This window comes from Coffea arabica, chromosome 7e (genome assembly GCF_036785885.1).
Source record: "Coffea arabica cultivar ET-39 chromosome 7e, Coffea Arabica ET-39 HiFi, whole genome shotgun sequence".
Lineage (NCBI taxonomy): Eukaryota > Viridiplantae > Streptophyta > Magnoliopsida > Gentianales > Rubiaceae > Coffea > Coffea arabica.
In genome coordinates this window covers 1,991,250-2,016,100 of record NC_092323.1, presented here as the reverse complement: position 1 = coordinate 2,016,100, position 24,851 = coordinate 1,991,250, and the positions used below count along the sequence as shown (strand labels likewise).

Genomic DNA, 24,851 nt, shown 5'->3' with positions numbered 1-24,851 from the left:
TAAAAAGTACTTTTTCAATAAAGCTTTTAATAAAAGTACTTATTAACTATTTAAATGCTTTTAAATATATTTTTTGAAAACGCATTTCAATAAGTGCTTTTTGCATCGAATAATGTGTAATTTAGAAATTTTTAAAAGTATTTATCTCTTTATTTGGCTCATAATCTAAGATAAAATGATTAAATTTGATGTTTCTTTTTTTTTATTATTATTATAAATTATGAAAGCTATTTTAAAAACACCAAATTTGAGTTTTTGCTAAAAATACTTTTAACATAAAAAACTCGACTCCTAATTTTATGGAATGATATTCACTAAACACTTTAAAAGTACTTTTTTAACAAAAGCACCGCAATCCCAAACAGAGCCTCAGGAACTTAGATAAACGGTTTGTCATACATTTGTCTGCTCTTGTTTAAAGAGCTAGCGTTTTCAGTTTTGTCCACCTTTAATAGAAACTCTCTCACCTCCCCAACGGGGTTCTCAATTGGCTTCCCAACAACTAGCTCCAAAGGCACCATTCACGACCCATCGAGGATCAAAACTAAGCACACTTTTCGTTGAACAAACAACATTCATAACTTTTTATTTTTTTTTTGGAGCACATTCATAACAACTTAATCAAGCCATTTCGGAAAAGTTACCAGACTTTACAAACGGTGCTGAATTTTCCACCATAAATTTACCTACCAAAGTGCATTTCTACCAAGAAGTTCAGGAGGACTATGTGCCAAAAAAACAGCTAAGACTTTAGGCAATACTCATTACCCTCTCCTTCTAGATAACCTTTTCGAAATTCATCCATGCATGGATGCATCCCAGAACTAAACGTGTTATATGCTATTGAATTTGCACTAGCTATTAAAGAGTTCAAGAAGTTGAGTTTGGCAGCCTCACCAATCCCCAGTTCTCCACTTGTACTTGTCTCAAAAGAGTTGAGTCTTTGACTACTATTCTGTCTCCATTCCCTCATTTCATTATTACTTGCCGTTTATACGTACCTAAAAAACCTTTACCATAACTGCAAACATCCTCATCTCAAAACTCGAATCACAATGTTTTCATATAGGATAGACGAAAGAGCGACAACATGACAGGCAATAAAGCATTGTTTTCTCAAAGTAGATAATACAGTAGGCTGGAGTGGATGCTGAAACTGACAGAAAATTCACCGTGTCAACATTTATTATTGCTCGAATGGGACACTGTCCATGCCATGTTTCCCAGAAAAATACCCTCCAACTCCAATTTTGCATGCCAGGGAAAAAAATGCCAAGCAGATATCACACCTCCAGTTTGTCTTTTGAGTAGTTCAGATTGTGGTTTCCAACTGCAAGCCCTTGAAAATGCATCAAGGTTTCAGAGCAAGTCCAGTTATCTGTATAGACAGAACCTGGTCCGCATAAACAGAACCAAGTACTCCTCAAAACATCCGTAGTAGCAAATATGTCCGCAACCCAAGAAACACAAACAGGCTGCTGAACAATTGGAAAAGATTGGACACTGACCATCCTACCAAATAATGGAACACCATTGCGCACAGCGTACATTCTTAAATAGTCTATAGGCTAGCATGTTTGGTTCGTTTTAGCCCATCTCAACAAAAACTAGAGAGAACTTCCAGTTGCTCTCACAGGACAAGAACCCTCTGAAATATTTTGCTCCAGTCTTTCTGTTTGCTTTACAATTAACATCCATGGAGTGATCTAGCTGTCATATTTACCCTATTACCTGCTCTTGCCCCAGAGGTGCATCTCCAGTATTGGTTGGTTACTCTTAACATGTTACAATCAAGTTGCATCCTAACTTAACTAATCACTATCCCAAGTTTCATCTAACTCTTTAAAGTTTTTGATATTTCTGCCATGCCCATTATTCTTCTGGTTATCCTTCTTCAGCTCATAATTTTCCTCATTGTAAATGTAATCCTTACAATTCTCCGATGTTCCTGGGACAAGGTTTTCTTCAGCATCTGACTCACTAAACATATGAGAAATCGCAGCATTAGGTCTTCCCCAATCTCCCCCAGAATTGCCTCTCAAGGCTTTATTGTCCTTCATACTCCCTGCCCTTGATACCCCAAAATCCAGGTGAATTGCTGCAGAACTGTCAGCATCATTTGGAGGACTCTTTATCCTACCAATACCATCTTTATTACCTGTCCTCGTATGATCATAGTCATCCTCATCGGTACTGCTCTGGTAATTGTAACCAGGAGCTCTAGATTTCATCACATTCTGCCTTTCCCTATCATCTGATTCGTACATGACATCTTCCAGATCACTCAACATACCATCTGAAATGGAATCTTTGACAACCTTTTCTACACGTAACTTAGATTTCTCATTTCTGCTGAAGCTTGTGCTTTTACTGCTTCTAAGAATCTTATCTTGTTGCCTTCTTGCTACTTTGTGCCCAGAAAATCGGTCACGAGCTTCACCAGAGTCACTACAATCAGTCTCATCATTACTTACATCCTGACTATCATTGGAATCCCATCCACCATCATCCTCAGACATATCTCCATCGTCATCATCAGAAGCAGTGATTCTTTCCCTGCCACGCGCACTACTCCAGTTCTGTGTCCTTCCTCTGATATTATCATCAGATTCATCACCTCCAATCTTTTCAGATCTTCTGAATCTATCACCTGAATCTTCCTTGTTCCAGTATCTGATTTTTCCAAACTCTTCTTTCTCTGCAGCTTCCTCAGCAGCCCATTCTTTATCAGCTGCATCCTCTATCTCAGCTATGAATCTGTCAAGCTCCTCCTGGTCACTGTCTTCAGCAGATTGTGATTGTTGCAGATCGCTAATAGACACCATCTCTGTCTTTTTGTCCCTCTGGAAGACGTAGGGGCTTCCTTCTTTCTTGTCAATTGCATTGAAGAATGTTGAAGCTACTCTTTGGATACTAGCCATTGCAACAGGATCATCAGGATTTACTCCCTTCCGGCGGAGCTCCTGCTCGATTTTCTTAATGTTTAGTTTCTGAGATTCTAGTGCTTGTTCAAATCTGGCTTTGAACAATGCCTGCAAAACAAAGATAACAAGTCAAAGAATGAATTATTTAACAAATCCACACTTCCAATGTTCTAAAACGAAACTCCCCAGTTAAACCTTTCATTTTCTACAAATATTTTCCAGCAGGCAATTTTTGGCACCATTTCCAGACAATTTAAATCCTTTAGAAAAGCTTGACTTGGTAGTATACATGTAAGTTCCAATAAGTACAGACGCTTACAAGAAGGATATTAAAAAAAAAAAAACTCTGAAGCATAAGCTTGGAAGAATAAAATTGGAAAGGCAAACAACTTTAGAGTTAGTAAATCACCTTGCAGGCAATAAAATGGCATAAAACAGAGAAGAAAGCTACATAACTGACCTTCCTCTTTGTAAGAGTGTTGATAGGTATCAAATTCTTTGGTTGCCGATAGTTTCTGCCACGAAACATTATGATTGTTTTCACATTATGCACGTTAACCACAATTCCCCCACTCAGTCTTGCCAGCATGCTAGCCATTTCCTTAATCCTTTCCTTGGGGAAGTTATCGCAACAAACCTGTACGGTCTCATGAAACTTCCAATGGAGGTGCATATTTTGTACAACTCCACCAAAGACTCCACGAACTCCAACAGGAACATAATTTCTATTTCTGTAGCCAATCTTCTTATATGCCTGCAGTTGCTCGGGAGTTAATAGCTCAGGGTCATGGCATGGAGGTGGTAGCTCAGGAAGCTCATATTTTTTCAGCTTCTGCAGAAGCAATGCCACCTTTTTCTTTGCCTACACTAGTTCAAAACAGACATATCTAACGTAAGACAATAAGCTGGTATGCCATCACAGAAGAAATGAGTTCTAAAGATATTTTTATGCTAATGCACAGCAAAAAAATGAGATGCCATATATCATCAGCAGCTGATAACAGCTAATACGCATCATGTATTAGCTTATTGGTTATATATGACCATCTCATCAGCAAAGAGAGAATTAAGTGTGGAGTGACACGAAAGAAGATCCGTACTGTAACATAAGACAGAACCACACAGACAGTACAATTCATCCCACTAACAAGATCTGAGTAGCGAAGCAAAAGTATCAAACTCCATCCACAAAATCCGCCACTAATGATTCCCATAAACCAAAAGTATCAAACACAAGACAACAGAGATCGAATACTATAGAGGCATATGTGAATGTAAATCACAAGTGCGCAAAAAGAAAGCATAGCAGAACCACTAATGAACCATGTTCTCTTAATCATGGAACTGATCAAACGAAAATTCTCAATATTTTGTCCTTCACATAGAGCACACCTCAAGGTGCATAGCCATTATTTTACTAAATTCGTCATCAGTAATTTCTTTCACTTCTCAGGAAATTCATCCTGCACTTGGTCACTAAAGGATATAATTCGACTAGTTGAAGGGAAAGAACAAAACTTGATGCTTTGAAAAGGATGGAGGTGAAGAAGAGATAATTGGAGTTAAAAAAGAATAAAGAGGAGCAACGTACTCTTCTGAGATTGTAAATAAGGCGTTCCTCGTCAGTCATCAATTTCTTCCTCAACTTCTTAGCCCGCCGAATCTCTCTCAAGGTTTTGCCCGATTCCTTTCGCATCCGCCTCTCCACTTTGCTCCTCATACTCTTGGCTGACAATCCCCGAGCCCCGTCGAAGCCATTCCACACTCTCCTCATTGAAACAAAACACACATCTTTCACAGGAAAAACACTCCCCTCAATCACGCCGCCGCCGCCCCATTTCGTCCAACCATCTCCTTCACCCTTCACCGCATTCCTTTAAAAAGTAAGAAAGAAAGAAAGAAAACTTTAGCAAGAATTCAAAAAGCAAACGGAGAGAGACACACATAGAACAGAAGGAGCATTACTTGGAGGAATTGAAGAAGAAGAGAGAAGAGAGGGCTCTGAGGGACTGTCTTTGAAGATTTTTAGCAGCCAACATTATGGCCAATATATGATGATCTAAAAGGCTGCCGTTATGATTTGATCTTGTGTATATATATATATATATATTTTCTCTATTTAAATCACCTAGCAAGTCGAAGATGAAGATTGCATTTCCAATGGATTGGGAATTTGGAGGAGGATGCAACCACAGATATTTTTGCTTATTGCTGCTGTGGGTTTTTTTAGGGGTTTTAGAAAAATATTAGACGTGGGCTCTCGCTCGACTCGTTTAATTTATGGGTTGAAGCTAACGACGTCGTTCGCTTAACTAATGGGTTGCTCCAAAATTGAAAATTCATGCGGGCGGAGGGATGGATCGGATGTTCCTATCCTTTCGCTTGTGGCTCCAAACGTATAATAAAAATATAATAAACAGGGAAAAGTCTGAAGTAACGAGCGTTATGATAACGAAACTGTTTTTACCTGATATAACAGGTAAAAACACTTTTAGCGACCATTTGATTACCTGTTATACTGGTCATCTAAATAAAATAGTACCTAAAAATATGGTTAGTAAGTTTTACATTAAAAATAGTAAGTTAACTCAAGAAATTAGTAACTTTTATGTCTCAAAAAGTAAATTTGAAGAAATATGGAACTTACTTTTTTTTTGAAGTAGATAACTACTCTATATCTAAAACTTACTTTTTGGAGAGTAAGTTTAGTTCAAATAATAGTAAGTTTTTATAGACTAATAGTAAATATTGTTGATAGAATAGTAAATTTGGGTTAATCATCAAAACTTACTAGTTTATGGCATAAATTTACTATTTTACTTAAAGAAACTTATATGGAACAAGTATTAGGAAGTTTATTTGAAATAATGCTAAGATTTTTTATTAATAATTGAAACTTAGTATTATAGTTAGTAATTACTCGTAATGTAAATGTATGATACACAATTGTACGTATCATTTATAAATGTTATATGTTTTAAGCATTTTAAATAAACTATGAAAACTTTTTTTTTGCATATGACCTTATAAAATATGTAAGAATAATTTGTCATATTATAAATTTTGAATTATTTTTGAATTTGTAAAAGGTTAAAAAGTTTGGATGACAGTAAAAAAAAATCTTTTGAGTTATATATAGAATTGCACTTATCTATACATCACAATTTCCATATATGGACACCGATGAATATAATAAAATGGTACGCAATTTTCATATATTAATGCCTATGAATTTAATAAAATGGTAAAATCTTAATAAATTTATTTTCTGGGTCACAAGTATAAAAATTAAAGTTGTATTAACATAGAATAATCTTTGAAAATTATAGTAAAATTACCCATATGTTAAGTTTTGTGACTTTCAAACATACTTTGTATCATTTACATTATGGATTTGTATCCATATGTTTTCTATCAAACTCTTTTTTTATTGGCAAATGGTAAGTAAATTATTATAAAAGGGCATTTTATAATAATCATAATTTTTAATAGATGAATTTTATGTAAACTGTTAAAATTATGAATTCACAAACGACTAAATCTGACTACTTTATGACACATATTAGTCTAAATGACTAAAAAATTACTGTAATCATGTACACGTTGATTGTTGAATTGAAATTTCTTTTATTACTAGTACAAGTTCTTCTAATCAAAGCAAAATAAAATCAAATATCTTTTCCTTTTGTATGCAATAGTTATGCTTAATAGAAAATTATTAAACCATTTTTACAGTACATACTTTCTCCTAAAATTTGTAACATTTACCATGACCTCTAACCTTGACATTGTTATTTAATTTACCTTCTAAATTTAATTTAATTTTCTTATATTAATTGTTATACTAAATTTATAATTTTTGTTATTATATTATTTCTCATTTTGTTTAGGCTTTTACTCTTATTATTTCTTGTGTCTCAGATGTAAATTTATTAAAACTTTATCATTTTATTATATTCATAGGTGTTAATTTATAAAAATTTTGATATATAAACAAGTAATATTCTATATATAACTAGGAAGATTTGTTGTTATTATTATCCAAACTTTCAAACTTTTCAAAAATTGAAAATAATTAAAAACTTATAATACGACAAAATTTTATTACATATTTTACGAGATTATGTGAAAAGTCAAACTTTTTTCCATAGTATTTTAAAATATGTAAATAAATTTTTTTAAATGTTAACTATAATCTTGTATTATACAGGTATATTATGAGTACTTACTAACTAAGGTACTAAAAATTAATCATTAATAAAACATCTTATCGTTATTTCAAATAAATTCCCTAACACTAGTTTGAAATATGTTTTAAAGTAAAATAGTACATGTGTCTCATAAATCAGTAAATTTTGATTATTAATCAATTTTACCATGTTATCAGTAAGAATTACTATTTATGTATTAAAACTTACTATTACATGAATTAAACTTACACTATAAAAAGTAAGTTTGGGATATAAAGTAGTAATTTATTTATTTAAAAAGTAAGTTTAATATTTATTCCAATTTACATTTTGAAGTATAAAAGTTACTAATTTATTACTGTTAACTTACTATTTTAGATGGAAAACTTACTTTCTTATTTTTAAGTGTTATCCTATTTAGGTGGATAAGCCTATCAAATAATCAAATGGCCGCTAAAAGTAAATAAAAAATAAATCGAAAATGGTCATATAAGTGTTATCCTATTTATGTTTCAAAAAGTAAATCGAAATAAAAATGAAAGTTACTTTTTTTAAAAATTAAATTACTACTCTACATTCGAAACTTAGTTTTGTGGGGAGTAAGTTTAGTTCAAATAATAGTAAGTTTTTATAGATTAATAGTAAATCTTGTTGAAAGAATAATAATTTGGTTAATCATCAAAACTTACTAGTTTGTGGCATAAATTTACTATATTACTTAAAGAAACTTATATGAAACAAGTATTAAGAAGTTTATTTAAACTAGTGCTAAGATTTTTTTATTAATGGTTGAAACTTAATATTATAGTTAGTAGTTGTTGGTAACATAAATGTATAATAATGATTGTATGTTTCATTCATAAATGTTTTGCGTTTTAAGCATTTTAATAAATGTATGCATCATTTATAAATGTTATGTGTTTTAATAAATTTATTTTCTAGGTCACAAGTATAAAAGGTAAAGTGATCGTATCTAATGTAGCGTAATCTTTTAAAATTATAGTAAATTTACCCATATATTAAGTTTCGTGAGTTTCAAATATATTTCGTATCATTCACAATATGGATTTACATGCACATTTTTTATGAAACTTGCTTTTAATTGGCAAATAGTATGTAAATTATTATAAAATGTCATTTTATGATAATCATAATTTTTATAGGTGAATGGAATAGGTGCAAGATCTTGATACTGTACTACAACACAAATTTGGGGATAAGTACAAGTTTCAGGCATCGTCATTTGAATTTGACGAATCTCCTAACATTCCTAAACAACCGAATGGGTAACTTTCATTAATGACGTTTTAAAGCCTAAAAAACCGTGTGCTGAGTATTGTATAACATGAGTATTTGAGTTGCTTTTCGAGTTCTGCTCATCAAGTAAGCCAGTCCAATTTGAAGTAAACAGCAAAATCTACATGCACAAGACATTTGATATGAAATTGGTATTTCAAAATAGGAGAAAACGGCTCATTTTGAGCATCAGAATGAATCTAACTTTTAATAATTGATACTTACGCATCAAAATTAAGCTGGCAGGACACTAGATATAGCTATCTAAGCATGACAAGATTACATGGCCAAGAACTGAATTTAGAGCACAAAGACTTTGGCTTCAGAAATCTGAAGCAATCAAAAGGCTAGTAACTTGATTTGAAAATTTGATCACCAGCATCAAGGGCTCTAATATCACTATCAAAAGCTTCAGTTTGGATTGACATTTCTGGTTTACAAACCCAAGAGCACTTGGATGCTAACAATATCTGAAATTTGATCACCAAACTTTTTTCCAAGCAAGCTGAAATTATTCACATTAAAACAAGTAAACACCAGAAATTGCAAACTAAGGAGATTATGTTCAGATTTACAATCAAAACGCATTAAACTACCTTCGAAGAAACTTAAATCATCCTAAAAGCTTTGAGCAAAGACGTGCAAAAACATTTGTACTCTCTCAAGAATAAAATTCCTTAATGGTCTTGGCTGAAATCTGGTTCATTCACTACAAAACCATCACAAGATTTGTATTAAAAAAAGGCCACAACAACACATAATCATAGCAAATAAATAACATAAAACTTAGGCGTGAAGAAGGAAAAATGTACCTGAATACTTTTCATCTCCTAACAAGCTAGTGTTTTGTACATGACTTTGGATTAATGAAGGATTGCATGCCCACATTAATGCCTATACAAATGCAAATAGAGCACCATTATATTTCATGCCTTCACACAAAAATAAATAAAAGCAAGCTACACATTACCTGACCAGGAAGAATGATTTGAAACCAATTACTATCCATTAATTCCTTATTGCATCCATGCTGTGAATCTGATTGCAATAGGCCATCGGATGATCCTATCAGATTCAAATTTACATTCTCAACATTATTGGGTGCCCCAACATGATCATAATTGTGAGTTTCATATGCATCTGTGCACACTTTAGTACATTTTCGTCTATCATGTCCAAATGACCTACGGGAAAAAAATTGCCAAGCACAATCCATAAACAATAAGATTGAATTTATAAAGGCGTATATGAAGTGTACATATATAACTAACATTTTTGGCCTTCTAACATAAAGCCAATGAGTGGATGAAATTTAGCATTGCTCATTCATATCTGGTTTTGCAAAGCTATTCTAACCGTAGAATAAGTCAATTTTAAGAGTAGGTGATTACTTGCAATTTTTGCATCGTCTTCGCTTTCGCTTGTGAGTGGACTGTTTTGCCTTTTGTCCCTTTGTAGCAACAACAATTGGACCAAGAGAAAGTATGGACCAAAGTGGAAACCTTTGCCTGGGAATTCAATCGTATCGTTGGAATTGAGAACTAAATAAGAAGAAGACAGATGACTTTAAAGAGATAGGTGATACCCGAAAGTGTTTCAGGAACCCAAAACCATTTTCAGCAACCCAAAATCATTTTTAGAAACCCGGTGATTTTTTCACTTAAATATGTAAATTTTTTACTTTTAGTATTAGTAAGTTTAGTTTAAACATAAGTAAATTTTGTCAAATAATAAGTAAATTAAATTACTCAAAGTGTAAATTTCTATTTCTGACTAAAACTTATCTTTCAGGCATATACTTACTAGTTTGAATTAAAAACTTACTTATCTTCTCGACTTGGCAACCCGTTTCTTTTCTAGGTATTTTATGATTAGAACTCCATTCTCTCTATATTACAAACCATCATCAAACTAATTGAAAACCTCAATTCTCATATAAACCATTCATCTGAATTTTGTTCCAATCAACCCATTCAACAGATTTATGTTCCAGTCTAATCGTTATGATATAGCAATGGCATTAACAAGCTATTTTGACTCTCCCGGTAAGGGTTTACGTATTAGTAATTTTTTAGGAGGAAGATGAGTTATTCACATGTCCAAAATATCGAAACAACCAGCATAATCTAATCCTTAGTTCAATGAAAGTCACAAATTTGCGGGTCGGTAGATTAGATTATGTTGAATGCCTTTGGCTCTTTACAATGAAATTCAAAATTTTTTCTCATGACAGAGCAAAGACGGTGATATAATTGATTGTGTCTATATGTATCAACAACCAGCATTTGACAATCCTTTGCTCAAAGACCACTGGATTCCGCAGGTTTGCCCCATGCAACACCATTCAAAAGAAAAATAAACAAAAAAATGCAAAAAAATGAAGTATGTATAACACCATAATTGATTGATGGTCGGAAACTGTTCTATGAATTTTCTCTCCTTTCCTGACTGAAGAAGAGGGAAGATGTGATTCTACAAAATCTACACGTATCATAGGATGGTAATAAGAATTGCTTCTGCAACACAGATTTACAAGAGTAATAATGGCCAAATTTCCGTGGCATTGCAGACGTTACAATGGAGTAAAAAATTCAAGAGGCTGATAATAAATTTCCATAGAAACAACAGATTCGCAACAATGATTCTAGATCAGTTCAGTTCAATAACATATGCTCCATCAAGCGTATCAACTTAGAATTCCAAAACGGGAGAAACTTCTCTTGCCTGAAGAATTCAAGTTATAAAGCTCATGTTGAGTTACTAATATATTAGTAATTCTCACCCGCACAGAGTAGCAATCACAACATACAAATTTCTCTTTGACATTTCACCAAACATCTTATATGCATTCACAAATTAATCACATTTAACTTAAACGCCTGGTCTCAAGTCCTTTCCTAGATGTTTCACATGGCTATTAAACATATTTTACCCGTAGACAATCAAAACTACAACCATTTCCTAGATGTTTCAACGGACATTTTCGGCCCCAAAATTGCAATAAAATCTTCAAATTCTCAGCCTTGATTTCCCAAAAAAATCTTGACAAACAAAACAAATGAAATATAAATAAATTACAGCAATATAATCAAACGATTTCAAGAGAACATGATGATCTAACCTCGTCACTGCTATTTTTCATATGCTCTTTGGCTGGCTACCACCGTCGCTAACCCTTTTGTTGTGTTTGCATATGGCAGCACTCAAACCCAACCGAACGATGAGAAAGGATAGAAGCAAAGTGTGAACTAAAGATGAAAATTTTGAAGTGAGAAGATTTATTCAATTGTAACAAAGAGAAAGTGTGGATCAAAGTGGAAACCTTTGCCTGGGAATTCAATCGTATCATTGGAACTGGGAACTGAATAAGAAGAAGGTAGATAACTTTAAAGAGAAAGGTGATACCCAAAACCGTTTTCAGGAACCCAAAACCGTTTTTTTACTTAAATATGTACATTTTTTACTTTCAGTATTGGTAAGTTTAATTTAAACATAAGTAAATTTTGTCAAATAATAAGTAAATTAAATTACTCAAAGTGTAAATTTCTATTTCTGACTAAATCTTATCTTTCAGGCATATACTTACTAGTTTTAATTAAAAACTTACTAAAGTTAATATTAATTATTTTAATATAATATTTAAAAAGTCACTAAAAGATTTGATCTGTCACTAAAGGTAATAGAAACCTATAATAGCAGGTTTCCCTAATATTGTTACCATAACTATAGGCACTGTAGCACTGTCCAATAAACAGATAACAGTGTAGTAGTTCCTCAAGTGTACCAGTGAAGCACATCACTAGAAAAGGCATCCGGGAAGAAGTGCAAAATCGCTGGATCTGCTGCTACGAATGGTGCCCTATCGCAATTTTTGTTCAAAGTAGAGGACGAGGACAGACTCTTCATCATTTCTGGATTCCCAGAAGCCCCGAGACGCTGCTAACATTTGCTCATGCTCGATGCGAATCAAATTCCTCTAGACAGTGACAGTGAAACAAAAACAGCAGTATCCTATCGCATTGGTGCCCCATTTCACTCTTTCTGCTATCCTATTAAAAAGGTAATCCATATGCACAAAATTTAGGCATAGAGTACGCTGATTATATTAGCAGCATGAGATGAGCTTTGTCAATAAATGATTGAGGTTCCACATGGGATATTAAAACAGACCAAGCTTTTAAATCCCATAGATTTCAAATAGCAGAAATGCGAACATTTACAAATTACAGACCGAAAAGCACACCGAAAGCCGAATGTCTGACTGAGTATAATATAGTAGTAAGTATCAGACTCCTCATGAAACTTTCAGCTGATAATGATCAACAAGAACAGGGGCCAAAGGCCTTACGACCAAAATTGGAGTTATTGTGCATTTTATCAGAGGACGTGTTTCCTTAAACGGACTTGCAGTTGAAACTCCGCGGCCTTAGCAGGTCTGCATCCTGTTAAGAGGTTTAACTACATTTGCCAAAAGCATAACACGGGGAGGCCAAAATCTCAATAATCTTGAAACTATCATTGTTGGTGCAGGGACTAGGGGAAGAACAAACTCTGGCCCTAGAACAGCATAAGAGTGACTCTCTCTCTCTCCCTATAATTTGTCCAGCCAACTAAAAACACTGTCTTGAGAACCAAAATTCAGATCCTGCACATGTAGACCCAAGATGATTTTCAGTTTATTTAAGATAGAGATCCAGAAGACTTGTCACAGAGTAAACAAAGAGCTTACCCCAAGCTGAAAGTCCGGTGGAGAATCCAGTTCCAAGTTCTCAAGTTCAGCTATTCCACAGGCAGAGCTCCCAACAACTTGTGGCACATCATTTGTATTGCGAGTAAGACCGCCGAAAGGCCCACCATCAAGTCCAAAATCACCGGAAAGGATCGATGAATCAATAATCTCATTGCATAAGAGCAGCTCATCCACACCATTTACGTCAGCAGCCTGGGATTCTCCAGCCAACCAAGTGTTGTGTTCTGTCTTATCTTTTACTTGAGCATCAGACGAAGAAGAATTCAATGCTTCTTTGACAAAGCCCATCTCCTAATTCATGTTATAGCAACTAGAATGAGAACTAAGTTCTCAAGTTGATAGTATAAACTAAACCCATGAGATACTTGTTCCTAAACATTCACAGCATTCAGACAAAGATAACATGATCGATAAGATTATCCTGTACTATACGCCTTTTATGCCACATTAGCAAACAATTACTTTCTGGAAAAATCTTGAGAATGTCAAAGTGAAGAAACGTACTACTTTAGCTGTACAGCATTGGTCTATTCTTATATTTGCTCACCCTACTGATTAACATGATAAAAAGCACCAAAAAAAAAAAAAGAGTAACCAGTTGCTCAAGCATTACTTTTGTTTTTCGTATAATACCATTCAGTCTTAAGTAACTACACAATCTAAGACATTATTTAGCAAGGCAGAAAAACATATTTACTCAAAGTTACTTCAAACCTGAAAAGATGGTTGCATTGAATAATCATCTGTGGCATCATCAAAGGAAGGGGTTTCACCAGGACGAGGTGGGTCAGGAGCAACTATCTTAGGAGTCCTGGGACTGGTTCGAGACGTCCCAATATCATAATCCAAAATTGATGGAGAACCATCATAAGCATTATGTTTATCACTTTGCTCGGTTGTTAATAAAGCATCATGGTTATCACTCTGCTCAATTTTTATGGAAGTATCATTATTATCCACTTGCTTGTGCTGCTGATAGAAAATCTTGGAAACCACATATTGTCCTTCTTTTTCATCTTCATCACTTCCTAGATGATACTGATGCATAACCCATTTAGACTTATCAGGTTTGGAACCTCTTTTTGAAGTTCGGTAGAGAACCATTATCTTCTTACATCCTTTTTGGATCCCATTGTCCATAACAGTTTTGGTTTTACCAGTCTTATGCCAGCGGACTTGCTCGTTTATCAAGCTATTTTCGATATGAATTTTACGACGCTTCCGCTGGCCAGTTGCATATGCATTTGTAGTACGGTAGAAGAAGTGGACAGTGCTTCCGTCTTTCTTAGCACCTGAAAAGAAGTTAAGATGATAATTTAGAGACGTAGCCACAAGACTAAATGAACCCAATAGAATTGGTCTACTCGTGGTTGATGCTCAACATGATAAAAAATTTTGTACTAATAACACATTCAATCGAGTGAATAGGAGCTATCAGATTGACTGAAAATGATGATAACTGCAGGCAATAAAAAGAAAGAAAAACGTAATTGAAATAAAATAGTTTGTCAGTAGCATTAAAATTGGTCACACCAAAAACACGATTACATTAAAGTACATCTAACAGCATGACAATTATGATTATTCCCAGTTTCAAGTAGAGAAGTATTCACAGCAACATGATCATGCAATTTTCTCACAAGGTTAATTCCTATTGTGGACAACACAAATGAGACAAACTTAAGTCAAATTCTCCAGCAATGGCATCAAATTGCTGTTGCTTCAAAGTTTTAATGGGTATCATCAGTGCACATCCAAAGCAGAAGAGTATACATTTTCCACAGTAGTCTTTTGGTTCAAATCCTTCTCAGAAATCAAAGTGCTAATGCTATCACAAAATAAAAGAGAAATAGCATTCATCTTTAATTAATGGGAGTTTGTTCACCTGGAAGATTTTCAGGATGAGTATAACATATTCCTTCATCACCCTCAAGTGTTGGAATGAACTCATCAATGAACTTGTGGGACTCCGAGTTTCCTACCCCACATTTTGCTGCCAAGTGTTCTAATAACTCTGCATCAGATGGGTCAAACTTTACACCAGCAGGCAAGCCAGGCCATTCATGACAAATCTGAGAGACCAGGCATTATAAGAAGTACATCAAGAGCATGCTTCCAATATATATGTCAACCTCACTTTTAAAGAATAAAAGAAGGCTGTCAAGTCTAAAATGCAATTAAGTCTACTTGTATATGGACGCTCAGCACAAATACTGCATCTCAAGAAAGACATTTTTGTGAAGAATAATTAGCACACAAGAAAAATAAGCTACTAGAAAGTGCATTGAAGGAAAAAAAAAAAGCTTACATCACTGTTATCAATTATATAGTGACACTTTGGGCATTCACGATTTGCTCCACAATCTTTGATTTGATGTGCAGTGGGCAGAACGGCATTTTTCACCTTTGTTGCAAGTCCTCTGCTATCAATAACCCAAGACCTACATCAATCAGTTTGAGTTAGACTAAGTTGGAAAACAATAGACAGAATTCTATTTGCCCAGAGAAGTAAAAGTAGAGAGGGTGCAGAACAATAAAAGCAGCAATAGCAGAGCAACCATGAAATTTGTCCCCACCCCAACTCTGCTTGTAGGGAGGTTAGCAGAGTATCCGTGCCCAACTCTCTAGCCCTCCCATTTAATCTTACCCATTGTTAGGCTTAGAGTCTCCCTTGAATCGAAAATCCAAAAAGATACAGAGATACCAATGTAGATCGTCTGATTGGAAAAAAACCACTTTCATGCTAGTTAAGAAACGGACAGTGAACAAATTGAGGAATGAAAGCAGAACTGAAATACCGAATATGCATGAGTACATTGTAGAAGTTCTACAGGGGAAATGGCAAATTCTTTGATATCTAATCTGCGATGCATTGCCTGGCCAGACTCGACTAACAAATGATTGCCTTATCTAATGGTTTCTTTATATTACTGAAGAATATCGTAGAAGGTACTTGAATGCTTCTAGTAACCTATCAAACACATTATAAACCAATCGAAAACTAGGCATGCGACCTAAAATTAACCGGTACATCCAAGCAACGTTGATATGGATAAAATATTGTCCCTTGTTATAAAATTGATAAAAATCCACCACCGGCCAACAAACCAGCTCCTTTTTTTTTTTTTTTATCATTCTCAGTGTACCGGAAATGTAGCTGAATCAAACCAAAATCCTCACAATCCGGTGGTGGTCTAGCTGACATCTCTGGCTATCGTCGACATGTACTAAAGATCTTAATCCATCGTCAGATAATGAAAATTCTCTCAACCCCAAGTTGGCTAACCCACAAAATAAAACACATTGGAATAAAATCACATCCGACTATCAGACGAACATCAATATCTCAGCTTGTCACACAACCTTTCCCAAACAACACATTAATGACTAAAATAGATAACACAGAACCCCGGTAAACAAAAGATCACAGCTTTCAGTACATTCTATCTGAAACGTCTCCCGTGGCTTCGGACCACACCCAATGATGAAAATCAATTCAGGAGACTTTAATAGAAAACCTTTTTCATTTATTTAAAAAAAAAAGAAAATAAACCCCTTTTTTCTAATGTAAATTTTGATACCGCTATGGTAGTAATAGATACAGGGGAGGTGTTTGTGTGATTTTTTGTTTACCTTGCCATGGCGTTCAACCGATACTACGACACAGAGAATAAGTTGGAGGAAATAAACGGGCGATAGCTGAGAAGCAGCAGCTGAGCTGACTGCCTTTTGTGCCTCTCGCGTAGTTTCACAACACACTCTCTCCACTCGGCTAAGTAACTCTAGTCTCATCACAAGAGAGGAGACTAGAGGAGATTATTGAGAGCGGTGTGGAAGAGCGGGAAAACTTAGTCGCGGGAGGCTTGGAATCCGAACCTGTAGGTCCGGTTTAGAATCTCGCTGTTCACCAATGCTTCGAGCGATTAGTAGTTTTTTCCCTTACTTTTAGTTTAGGTATAATATCAGAAGCTTGCTTTGAAATTTCTTCTAATATCACTTAACACTTTTAAAATTTTAAAAATATCATTTACCTCCTCTAATAATTGTAAAAAGATTATATTAACCCTCGCTTAATACATAATTTATATATCAAATAAATAAATTTAAAAAATTAAAAGAAGAATAAGAAATGAAAGTCATTTTCTTCTTTTTCTCTTTTCCCCAATATTCTCTCTTATTCATTTTTTAGATGATTATACAATATTTTATTTGTAAATTATAATAACTTTAATTTTATTTATCATTTACTTCTTGTGATTGTGAAAGAATGGGACATGATTTATTTACTTATTTTAAATTTATTTTTATAATGATCAGTACAATTTAAAAGATTTAGGCACGAGTTGAGAAGAAGTTGAAAAAAATAAAATTTATAAGAACTCGATTTTGAGTATATAAAGTTCAATTGATGCAAATGTATTTCTGTGTAAATATCTTTTTTTATTTTTCAAATTTATAATTTATGGATTATAGCATTATGATATGACAATATTACTAGAGATTATTTTTTAAGTGATAATTTTTTTGAAGTAAAATAAGGTGATGTACGAATATTTTCATTTAGTATTAAGAAGGTAGTTTAACACTTTTAAAAATTTTATTACATAAATAACAAAAATAAATGAAGTAAATGATATTTTAAAAACTTTCCGGGTACTAATTGATGAAACAGAGAGAAACCGCCCTTTAATTTATATGGCCCACCGTTGACGAAACCAGACTCCGAGGCTGGGGTTCGGACACGGGCTGCCTCAGCAAGTGGGAAGTTTGCGAGGGAAAAAAGTGGGAAGTTGCCTCGGTAGACGATATTTTAAGTATCAGCAGTATCAAACGGTAAATTTGGCGGGGCCCTCTAATCTTGCTCTCCAAGTTATATTTATGGAAACGTTTACTCGTACATATGTAATGCATTACGCATGTATATTCATTTCTGTTATGGTCATAGGAATCTGTTTGACGCTGAATTCACCTTTTCGTACAGTCGCTTTCAATCTACACTCTCGAGTGAAGTGAGGGGCAAACCACCAGCCAACGGCTCAGTGGCCATCAGGGAGGGAGGGACTTAAGTCTCTTTTTGGGTTGTCGGTAAGGTTTGAACTCTTACCAGCAGTGAAAAAAATCTAAGAGTTGTGTCATAATACTCCTTTGATATAATTGGATTTGTATACTCACTAGCCCTTACAACAGCCTCCTTAGGCTCCCTCCCTTAAATTAGGATAGAGTAAGTTATACAAATGTATCGTTGCTGATAAAAAAAAAAGGGTGAAATGAGAGGCAAAGTGGGAAAAGAGCTCCATTTATTATTTTATTATTTTAGCTGATGAAGTGATGGAGAGTGGATGCCGGAAATTTCTTGCAATGAATAGATGCGAGTGATGATGGATAATTGATTAGTGTAAGCTGTAACTGGATTTTTATTTTTTTTTTTGTGAATTATCATCAATTACTCTTACTCTTAATCTAACTTATTCTAACGGGTAACCCGCTATAACTGAATTATTCTGCTAATCTTCTATATATAAACTGGGAGTCGGATTGTGAGAGTCTGCCGAAGAAAGCAGGAGGGGACTTCCGTCCGCTTACGTGGAAGCTGGCTGTCTGTTACTACATTGGTTCGTTTTGTCACGATTTTACGCGTCATTTTAGTCACTGGCCGAAACCATCAACCTGTCGTTGTAGTATAGTGGTGAGTATTCCCGCCTGTCACGCGGGTGACCCGGGTTCGATCCCCGGCAACGGCGTCTTTTTGTTTTTTTAAACCCCATGTTTCTTGAATCAGAGCATAAGTACAGCCTTCGCCATATATATCAAAACTTCAAACAAAAGTTCAAGAGCAAGGAGTTATAGGAGTATTTTTGGGCAGCTGCTTCTGCTGGGAACATTCATGACTTTAAGACAACAATGAATGAATTGGAAAGGGCTGATCCAAAGGTGAGATGAGCTATGAATGCAGCTGGTTGGTTAAGTAGGATTCCTGCACATTTATGGTCTAGGTCACACTTCAACTCCTCATGCAAGAGTGATATTCTTGTTAATAATTTGAATGAGTCGTTTAATTCCTACATACTTCCGGCAAGAGATTCTACAATCATCTCCATGTTTGAGTGGATAAGAAGAAAACTAATGCAGAGGCTAAATGTGAAAAAGAAAGGCATGCAAAAGTATCAAGGGAACCTCTGTCCAAACATACAAGAATGACTCGAAAGGGACAAGTTGAACAGTAGGTCCTACATAACTCATTATTCTCGAAATGTTGAGTATGAAGTGGACTGTGGGACTAGAGGATGTGTTGTTAATATAAGTCGTAGAACATGCACATGTGGACTATGGCAACTAACTGGGATTCCATGCCCATATTCTATTGCTACTATTCAAAGGGATAAATTAGAGCCTGAATTCTATGTTGATCCTTGTTATAGCAAAGAAGCATACTTGAGCACCTACAACTACACTATAGCTACAATGCCCTCTAAAGAGTATTGGGATTCAAAAGGAGTTGAATAGGTGAATCCTCCAAAATTAGAAACAACCTGGAAGGCCCAAGAAAGTGAGAAGAAGAGAAGTTGATGAAGTTAGAAGCGCTACATCTACGAGAAAAGGACTAGCTGTGCACTGTATGAAGTGTTTTAGGCCAGGACATAATTCTAAGACTTGTAAATTCCCAGTCCATCCAAAGTCCAAGTTTTATAAGGTAAATTGTAGTAGTTAATTTGTAATCAATGTTACCATCTCTTTTCTATTTTTTCTAAATCTGTAGTTAATTTGTTACTATTAAAATAGGCGCTTGGTAGAGCTAGTGATACTGGAAATGCAAGTAATGATGTTGCAAATGAAACAGATATTGCTAGAAATGCAACAAGTATTGGATCTGTCTCACAACAGGATTCAGTGTCATAGGTACTATTAATGATGCTGATTATTACTTTGTTAACTGCAATTTACTGACTTAAATCTATCTATTTATGTAGCCCTATGGAACTTCTGCTACTGAAGCAGTTTTAGATACTAGAAGATCAACTTCTGCTGTTGAACCTATTTTGGATACTAGAAGATCAACTAGAGTCAGAAAACTTGTACCAACAGTTGCAAGTGTGCTAGAAAATTTGAGGGCTAAGAGAGCTAAACGTGTTTGATGACCATTGGTGAAGGAGCTGAAATTGCTGAAATTAAACTATTTGTCTTCAATGCTTTTTGTTAATAGTTTGTTGCTGGACTTTTTGTTGAATCTCGGTGTCTGCTGGACTTTTTGATTAGGTACTTATGTAACTTATTTTGTTTTGTAAAAACTGGTTGATGTATTACTAGATTTTTGTGAACTTTTGGACAGCTATATTGTCAAATGAATCCAAAGTTCAAACTATGAGTACCAAAGCAAGTTATGCCAACTGGAAATCTTGTTTGCCCATTTATATCAATTGACTACCAAAATAGGTTCATTCATTCATTGAAGACAACAAAGTAATCCATTTGAAGACAACAGGTCCAGATTTACAGCATTTTCATTGCCATAATTCATCTGATATATTTTCACTTGAACATCAAAATGAGAAATGATAGCACAGATATAGCAAAACAAGCACCCACACAAATCTTCATGACTCCTAAGGTTTTTTCAATGTTTTTCATTTTCCTCAAATATAAACCACTATCCACGCGCAAGCCTTCCAAATCTGAACCATCAATACTGGATTCTCCACTAAAGATTTCTCTAGTTGTAACATTCAAATCACTAGTGTAATTTTGTCTTATTCTCCTTGTTGGATTGCACCATGAGAAAAATTCACAAGTTTTTGTCGCACAAACAAAATATAGCCTTCCTTTTGAAGGTTTGTTGGATTCAACAATGTTTACCACTGTTTTCCTCCCACATGCACAATGCAGGTATTGGTACCTTAGATCTTGAGTGCTTCCACCAGCACTGCTTGAGCATGACATCTAGAGTTTATTGAAAAAAAAATTAATAATCCATTCAAGTTATATCTCAAGAAAAAGGAAATGACTGCACCTTGATATTATAATTCACCTTTAGATCTCCTTCTTTCTAAATCTTGGTTTGGTTTCTTCAGTAAATGTATTGCCTTCACTAAGATTCAATGGAAAGTGTACTTTCATTTCATGGAAAGAGATAAGGAGTACAGATCTGAGGCTTTATTGGGTGAGTTAAAGTGGTCAGGAGTAATATGGGAATATTTCTTAATGCTACCAGTAGTACAATCACATATATAGCATTTTTAAGCCACTAATCGTCACGATGGGTGCTTTCCAACTGCTTGACACTTCAACCCAAATCACAAGGGGTTTATGTATAGCTTTTAAAATCATTTTTTGGTTAAGTGGTTTTTCTGGAAACCGTAGGGGGATAAAATGTAATTTGCCCTTTTTTTTCCATTGACTTGGCATAAAAAAGGCCTCCAATGTTTTCAGAAATTAACGGTTTGTTGAAATTGATTATGCATCTCTCCATTTTGTAAACAAGTTTCTTAGCATCCCAAAACTGTAGGGACAAAATGCCTATAATGATCTCGGAAAAAATTGAGACAGAAAGAAGGTGCATTTTTGAACACTAGATATTCGTAGAAAGTTGAGATGAAGTTCATAATCTATGAATAGAGGTGTTTCCATTATGTAACATAATAGGTAATAGATGCAAATCTTTATTATGCGAGTGTAAATAAGAAATTTTGAGTTTAAGTTCTCTCGCTTATAGGAAAAAATAAAGATAATAAATCTAAAGAACTTTAGAAGAAACCTTGAATACACTCAAGGAAACGTTGATGAATTAAAGTGACAAAGTGTTTATTGTGATAAAGTATATCAAAAGCTTGACAAGAATGAAATACAACCACCCTAAATTGTACATGCAAAAAAGCTAGTAAGCTGGTAGAAAAGTATTAGAAAAAGTTAAATAATAACTTAAGAGAACTATTTATTAATTACGAAATACTAAGAAAACTTCTCATGCAGCCAACATAGCATCATGCCCGAAGACAAACTTCGCATGCAACCGACAACGGATCCGGTTGAAAACCAAATTGTCACGTATAAAAGTAGGAAATAATAATAAAAACAAATTAAAATATTTAAACAGAATTATGATGACTATCCAAATTATGGACCCTAAAGAGTTTTGGGCAACTATATGGAGGGGCATAGGCTTAGGGTGTTTTGACAAAATTCAAGTCTGAAAACTAAAATATAAAATTTGAAGTTTGAATTCATTAATTTGAAGTTTGAAGTTTGAATTCATTTGAGCTTACATCACATTAATGATAATTGAATAACTTATCTATTATTTTTTGAAATTAAGTTTTGTCTAAAAAATTCAGTGCTATTTAATTAATTCAAATGCTCTATTTTTTGTTATCAAATGCAATTAAACATATCATTTGAACCCATTAATTCAGATGTTCTATTTTTTGGGTTCCTTGTTCTACATCAGATCATCGAACACCTTTTTGGTGAAAATCATTAATCAGTCTGACTTCTAAAATGTCAATTTTAGGCTTTATAGACACCGTTTACGCATAATGAACTAATCGTAATATTATTGTTACTTGCATGGTACCAACTACAGAGGAAGGAAGGAGATCATAGGGTGACCTGCATTCCAAGAGTCCCATCGATTCGAATTGCAGATTTTCCTAGGGAACTATTCGACCATGGTGAAAGTCAGATTATGGCCGGCGAGCTCTAGAAGTTATTCCTGTGGCAGCCAAGGCAGATTTATCTTCTATTGAGCTGTGCCTATGAACTGGAGTCCCAACTCCAAAGTCATAGACAGTCTCTAGGCAGAATTGCCTAATCCCATTTACTCCGTAGGCCTAGCAATGCCTTCTTTCAAGATGAAAAACAGCAGCAACAACAACTATATTGCATGGTTAGATGCTCAACCTAGCTAGAGCCTCCGTATTGTACATTGCTCAAGGGAGCTTTCTATCTGCATCCGACGAGCAGTTGGCTGAGATAATTGCTGGAGTTCTTGACAGTGGAATTAGATTCTTTTGGGCGGCAGCCCGCGAAGACATATCTATGTTTCAAGCAAGTTGTGGTGATACTGGTAAAGGACTAGTTGTGCCTTGGTGCGACCAACTGAAAGTATTGTACCACTCACCCCTCAATAGGTGGAATCTGATCTCATTGCGGGTGGAATTCTGCTAAAGAAAGTGCATTTGCTGGCGTTCCAATACTTACATTCCCATCAGCATGGGATCAGTACACAGACAGCAAGCAGATCGTGGAAAACTGGAAAATTGGTTGGAGGGTAAAGAGAGACGATGGAGTTATGGTGAGAACTGAGAAGAGAAGAAATTTCCAGGATTTTGAAGAGATTTATGGACTTGGAATGTGATGAAGGGAAAGAAATTAGGAGAAGAGCCCAACGAATCAGGGAGATCTGCCAACAGGCAACAGCAGAAGGTGGATCTTCTGAACTTGAGATTAAAGCTTTCCTCGAGGACATAGCAAAATTCTCAAAGTTCTTAGGACGCAATTGCAGATTCTTTTTTATTTCATCTCAGGATCATAATATGACCACTGTACGATAGTGAAAAGCAACAATCTTGCAAAAGATTAGAAAGCTAAGAACATATAGACAAAGCTTAAACTAGAGATCATATAGATTGCAGAAGTCCTGGATAGAAAACACTATGAGTTAAAATCGACCTCCTCCTCCTCATTCTGCCATACACCGACCAAAAATCACTGAATTTGCTAATTTCACGAACTTATCACTTCAAATCATGCTTTGATAAATCAAAACTACTGAATTCTACAAGAAGACAAGAACATATAATTTGTAATTAAATATTAAAATTACTTTTGAACTTGATAATTTAGAAGTTCTGAATAGCAAGCAAACTTAATCTCCAAATACATAGGCTGTTGCAAAGCATGCGACTTTTCATTATTCAGAAGTCATCTTTTTACCAGGAATCTGATTTATTAAATCATTTATAACAGCATCGACTAGAAAACTATTCTATTCACTAACAGATTACGTAACAAGCAAGAAACTTGGATAAAAAGTCTTACCCAAAAAAAAAAAAAATTAAATGCCAGCCACACAGCAATATTTAATAAAGTAAAATTGTAAATGGGAATTTAAATTTGATGTTCTTTGCCGAATAAAAATCAGCAGAATATCTAGCTCATACAAAACTAGTCAAAATTGCCCGAAGAATTACCTCTTTGATTGGCCCAAAGAGGAAAAAAAAAAACTCAACAGTCAAAAATTAACCAAAGAGGTAACCCTTTCAGATGAAGGAAATATTAAAATTGATATTGCTGCCAAGAGGAAGAAGAAGGGTTGTAAGTTAAGGGCTGCGGTGAATGGTATTCAGGTCCAAAAGCTTGCAGTGGCAGTGGACACAACTGAGGCAGACTGCCTTCATCAAACCGGTGAGGCGCAAGCGTAGTGGATTGCATCGATGGTCCTGCAGAGAAATTCATGCCTTGCATCAATGGTAATCCAGATAAATTCATGCCCTGAATCAATGGTAATTGAGGGAAATTCATGACTTGCAATTGAGGCATCACGCTCAACATTCCAGTTTGATAATTACTGCTGTCAAACCAGGGAAATTGATGAGGGAATTGAACGTTGGGAAATTGAACATTATGGATTCCTAAGTTGGATAAATTGATTCCACCGTCAAAATTATTAGAACTGTTGAAGTTGAACTGCATAGGAAC

At 34.7% G+C, this 24,851-nt stretch overlaps 2 protein-coding genes, 1 long non-coding RNA gene, 1 other non-coding gene and 1 pseudogene across 6 annotated transcripts; 2 read left to right on the top strand and 3 right to left on the bottom strand.

Annotated features, from left to right (window-relative positions):
• Window positions 1–1,036: 1,036 nt before the first annotated feature.
• On the bottom strand, window positions 1,037–5,154 carry LOC113722979 (uncharacterized). Its single transcript, XM_027246228.2, has 4 exons — window positions 4,890–5,154; window positions 4,516–4,798; window positions 3,385–3,786; window positions 1,037–3,032 (listed from the first exon to the last, which is right to left on the bottom strand). The coding sequence occupies exons 1-4, from the start codon at window positions 4,961–4,963 to the stop codon at window positions 1,812–1,814; spliced, it is 1,980 nt and encodes a 659-aa protein (XP_027102029.2). The 5' UTR covers window positions 4,964–5,154; the 3' UTR covers window positions 1,037–1,811.
• Window positions 5,155–8,287: 3,133 nt separating this feature from the next.
• On the bottom strand, window positions 8,288–12,116 carry LOC113722980 (uncharacterized). Of its 3 annotated transcripts, none has more exons than XR_011818394.1 (6): window positions 9,802–10,797; window positions 9,381–9,594; window positions 9,223–9,304; window positions 9,007–9,119; window positions 8,636–8,915; window positions 8,288–8,531 (listed from the first exon to the last, which is right to left on the bottom strand). It is a non-coding gene; the product is annotated as an uncharacterized lncRNA (long non-coding RNA). The 3 variants fall into 3 exon arrangements; XR_003456863.2 differs by lacking the exon at window positions 8,288–8,531 and adding an exon at window positions 11,532–12,116 and having other exon boundaries at window positions 8,591–8,915; window positions 9,802–9,918; XR_011818393.1 differs by lacking the exon at window positions 8,288–8,531 and having other exon boundaries at window positions 8,591–8,915; window positions 9,802–10,789.
• Window positions 12,117–12,567: 451 nt separating this feature from the next.
• Window positions 12,568–17,003, bottom strand: LOC113723099 (SUPPRESSOR OF GAMMA RESPONSE 1-like). The gene is made up of 6 exons (XM_072058548.1): window positions 16,794–17,003; window positions 15,469–15,601; window positions 15,046–15,232; window positions 13,875–14,452; window positions 13,140–13,451; window positions 12,568–13,055 (listed from the first exon to the last, which is right to left on the bottom strand). Exons 1-6 carry the CDS (start codon window positions 16,799–16,801, stop codon window positions 13,002–13,004), a joined length of 1,272 nt encoding a protein of 423 aa, XP_071914649.1. The 5' UTR covers window positions 16,802–17,003; the 3' UTR covers window positions 12,568–13,001.
• A 1,826-nt stretch (window positions 17,004–18,829) lies between these two features.
• On the top strand, window positions 18,830–18,901 carry TRNAD-GUC (transfer RNA aspartic acid (anticodon GUC)). The gene has a single exon. It is a non-coding gene; the product is annotated as a tRNA-Asp (tRNA).
• Window positions 18,902–19,061: 160 nt separating this feature from the next.
• Window positions 19,062–23,704, top strand: LOC113729341 (UDP-glycosyltransferase 87A1-like; annotated as a pseudogene).
• Window positions 23,705–24,851: the final 1,147 nt, after the last annotated feature.

Coding starts and splice junctions, on each gene's coding strand:
- LOC113723099 (XM_072058548.1), bottom strand. Junction 15,233..15,468: donor ATATAATTGATAACAGTGAT/GTAAGCTTTTTT, acceptor CTGGTCTCTCAG/ATTTGTCATGAATGGCCTGG. Junction 13,056..13,139: donor CACCGGACTTTCAGCTTGGG/GTAAGCTCTTTG, acceptor CTACATGTGCAG/GATCTGAATTTTGGTTCTCA.
- LOC113722979 (XM_027246228.2), bottom strand. CDS start 4,963: ATGTTGGCTGCTAAAAATCTTCAAAGACAGTCCCTCAGAGCCCTCTCT. Junction 4,799..4,889: donor TTCTTCTTCAATTCCTCCAA/GTAATGCTCCTT, acceptor TACTTTTTAAAG/GAATGCGGTGAAGGGTGAAG. Junction 3,033..3,384: donor ACACTCTTACAAAGAGGAAG/GTCAGTTATGTA, acceptor TTTGTTTTGCAG/GCATTGTTCAAAGCCAGATT.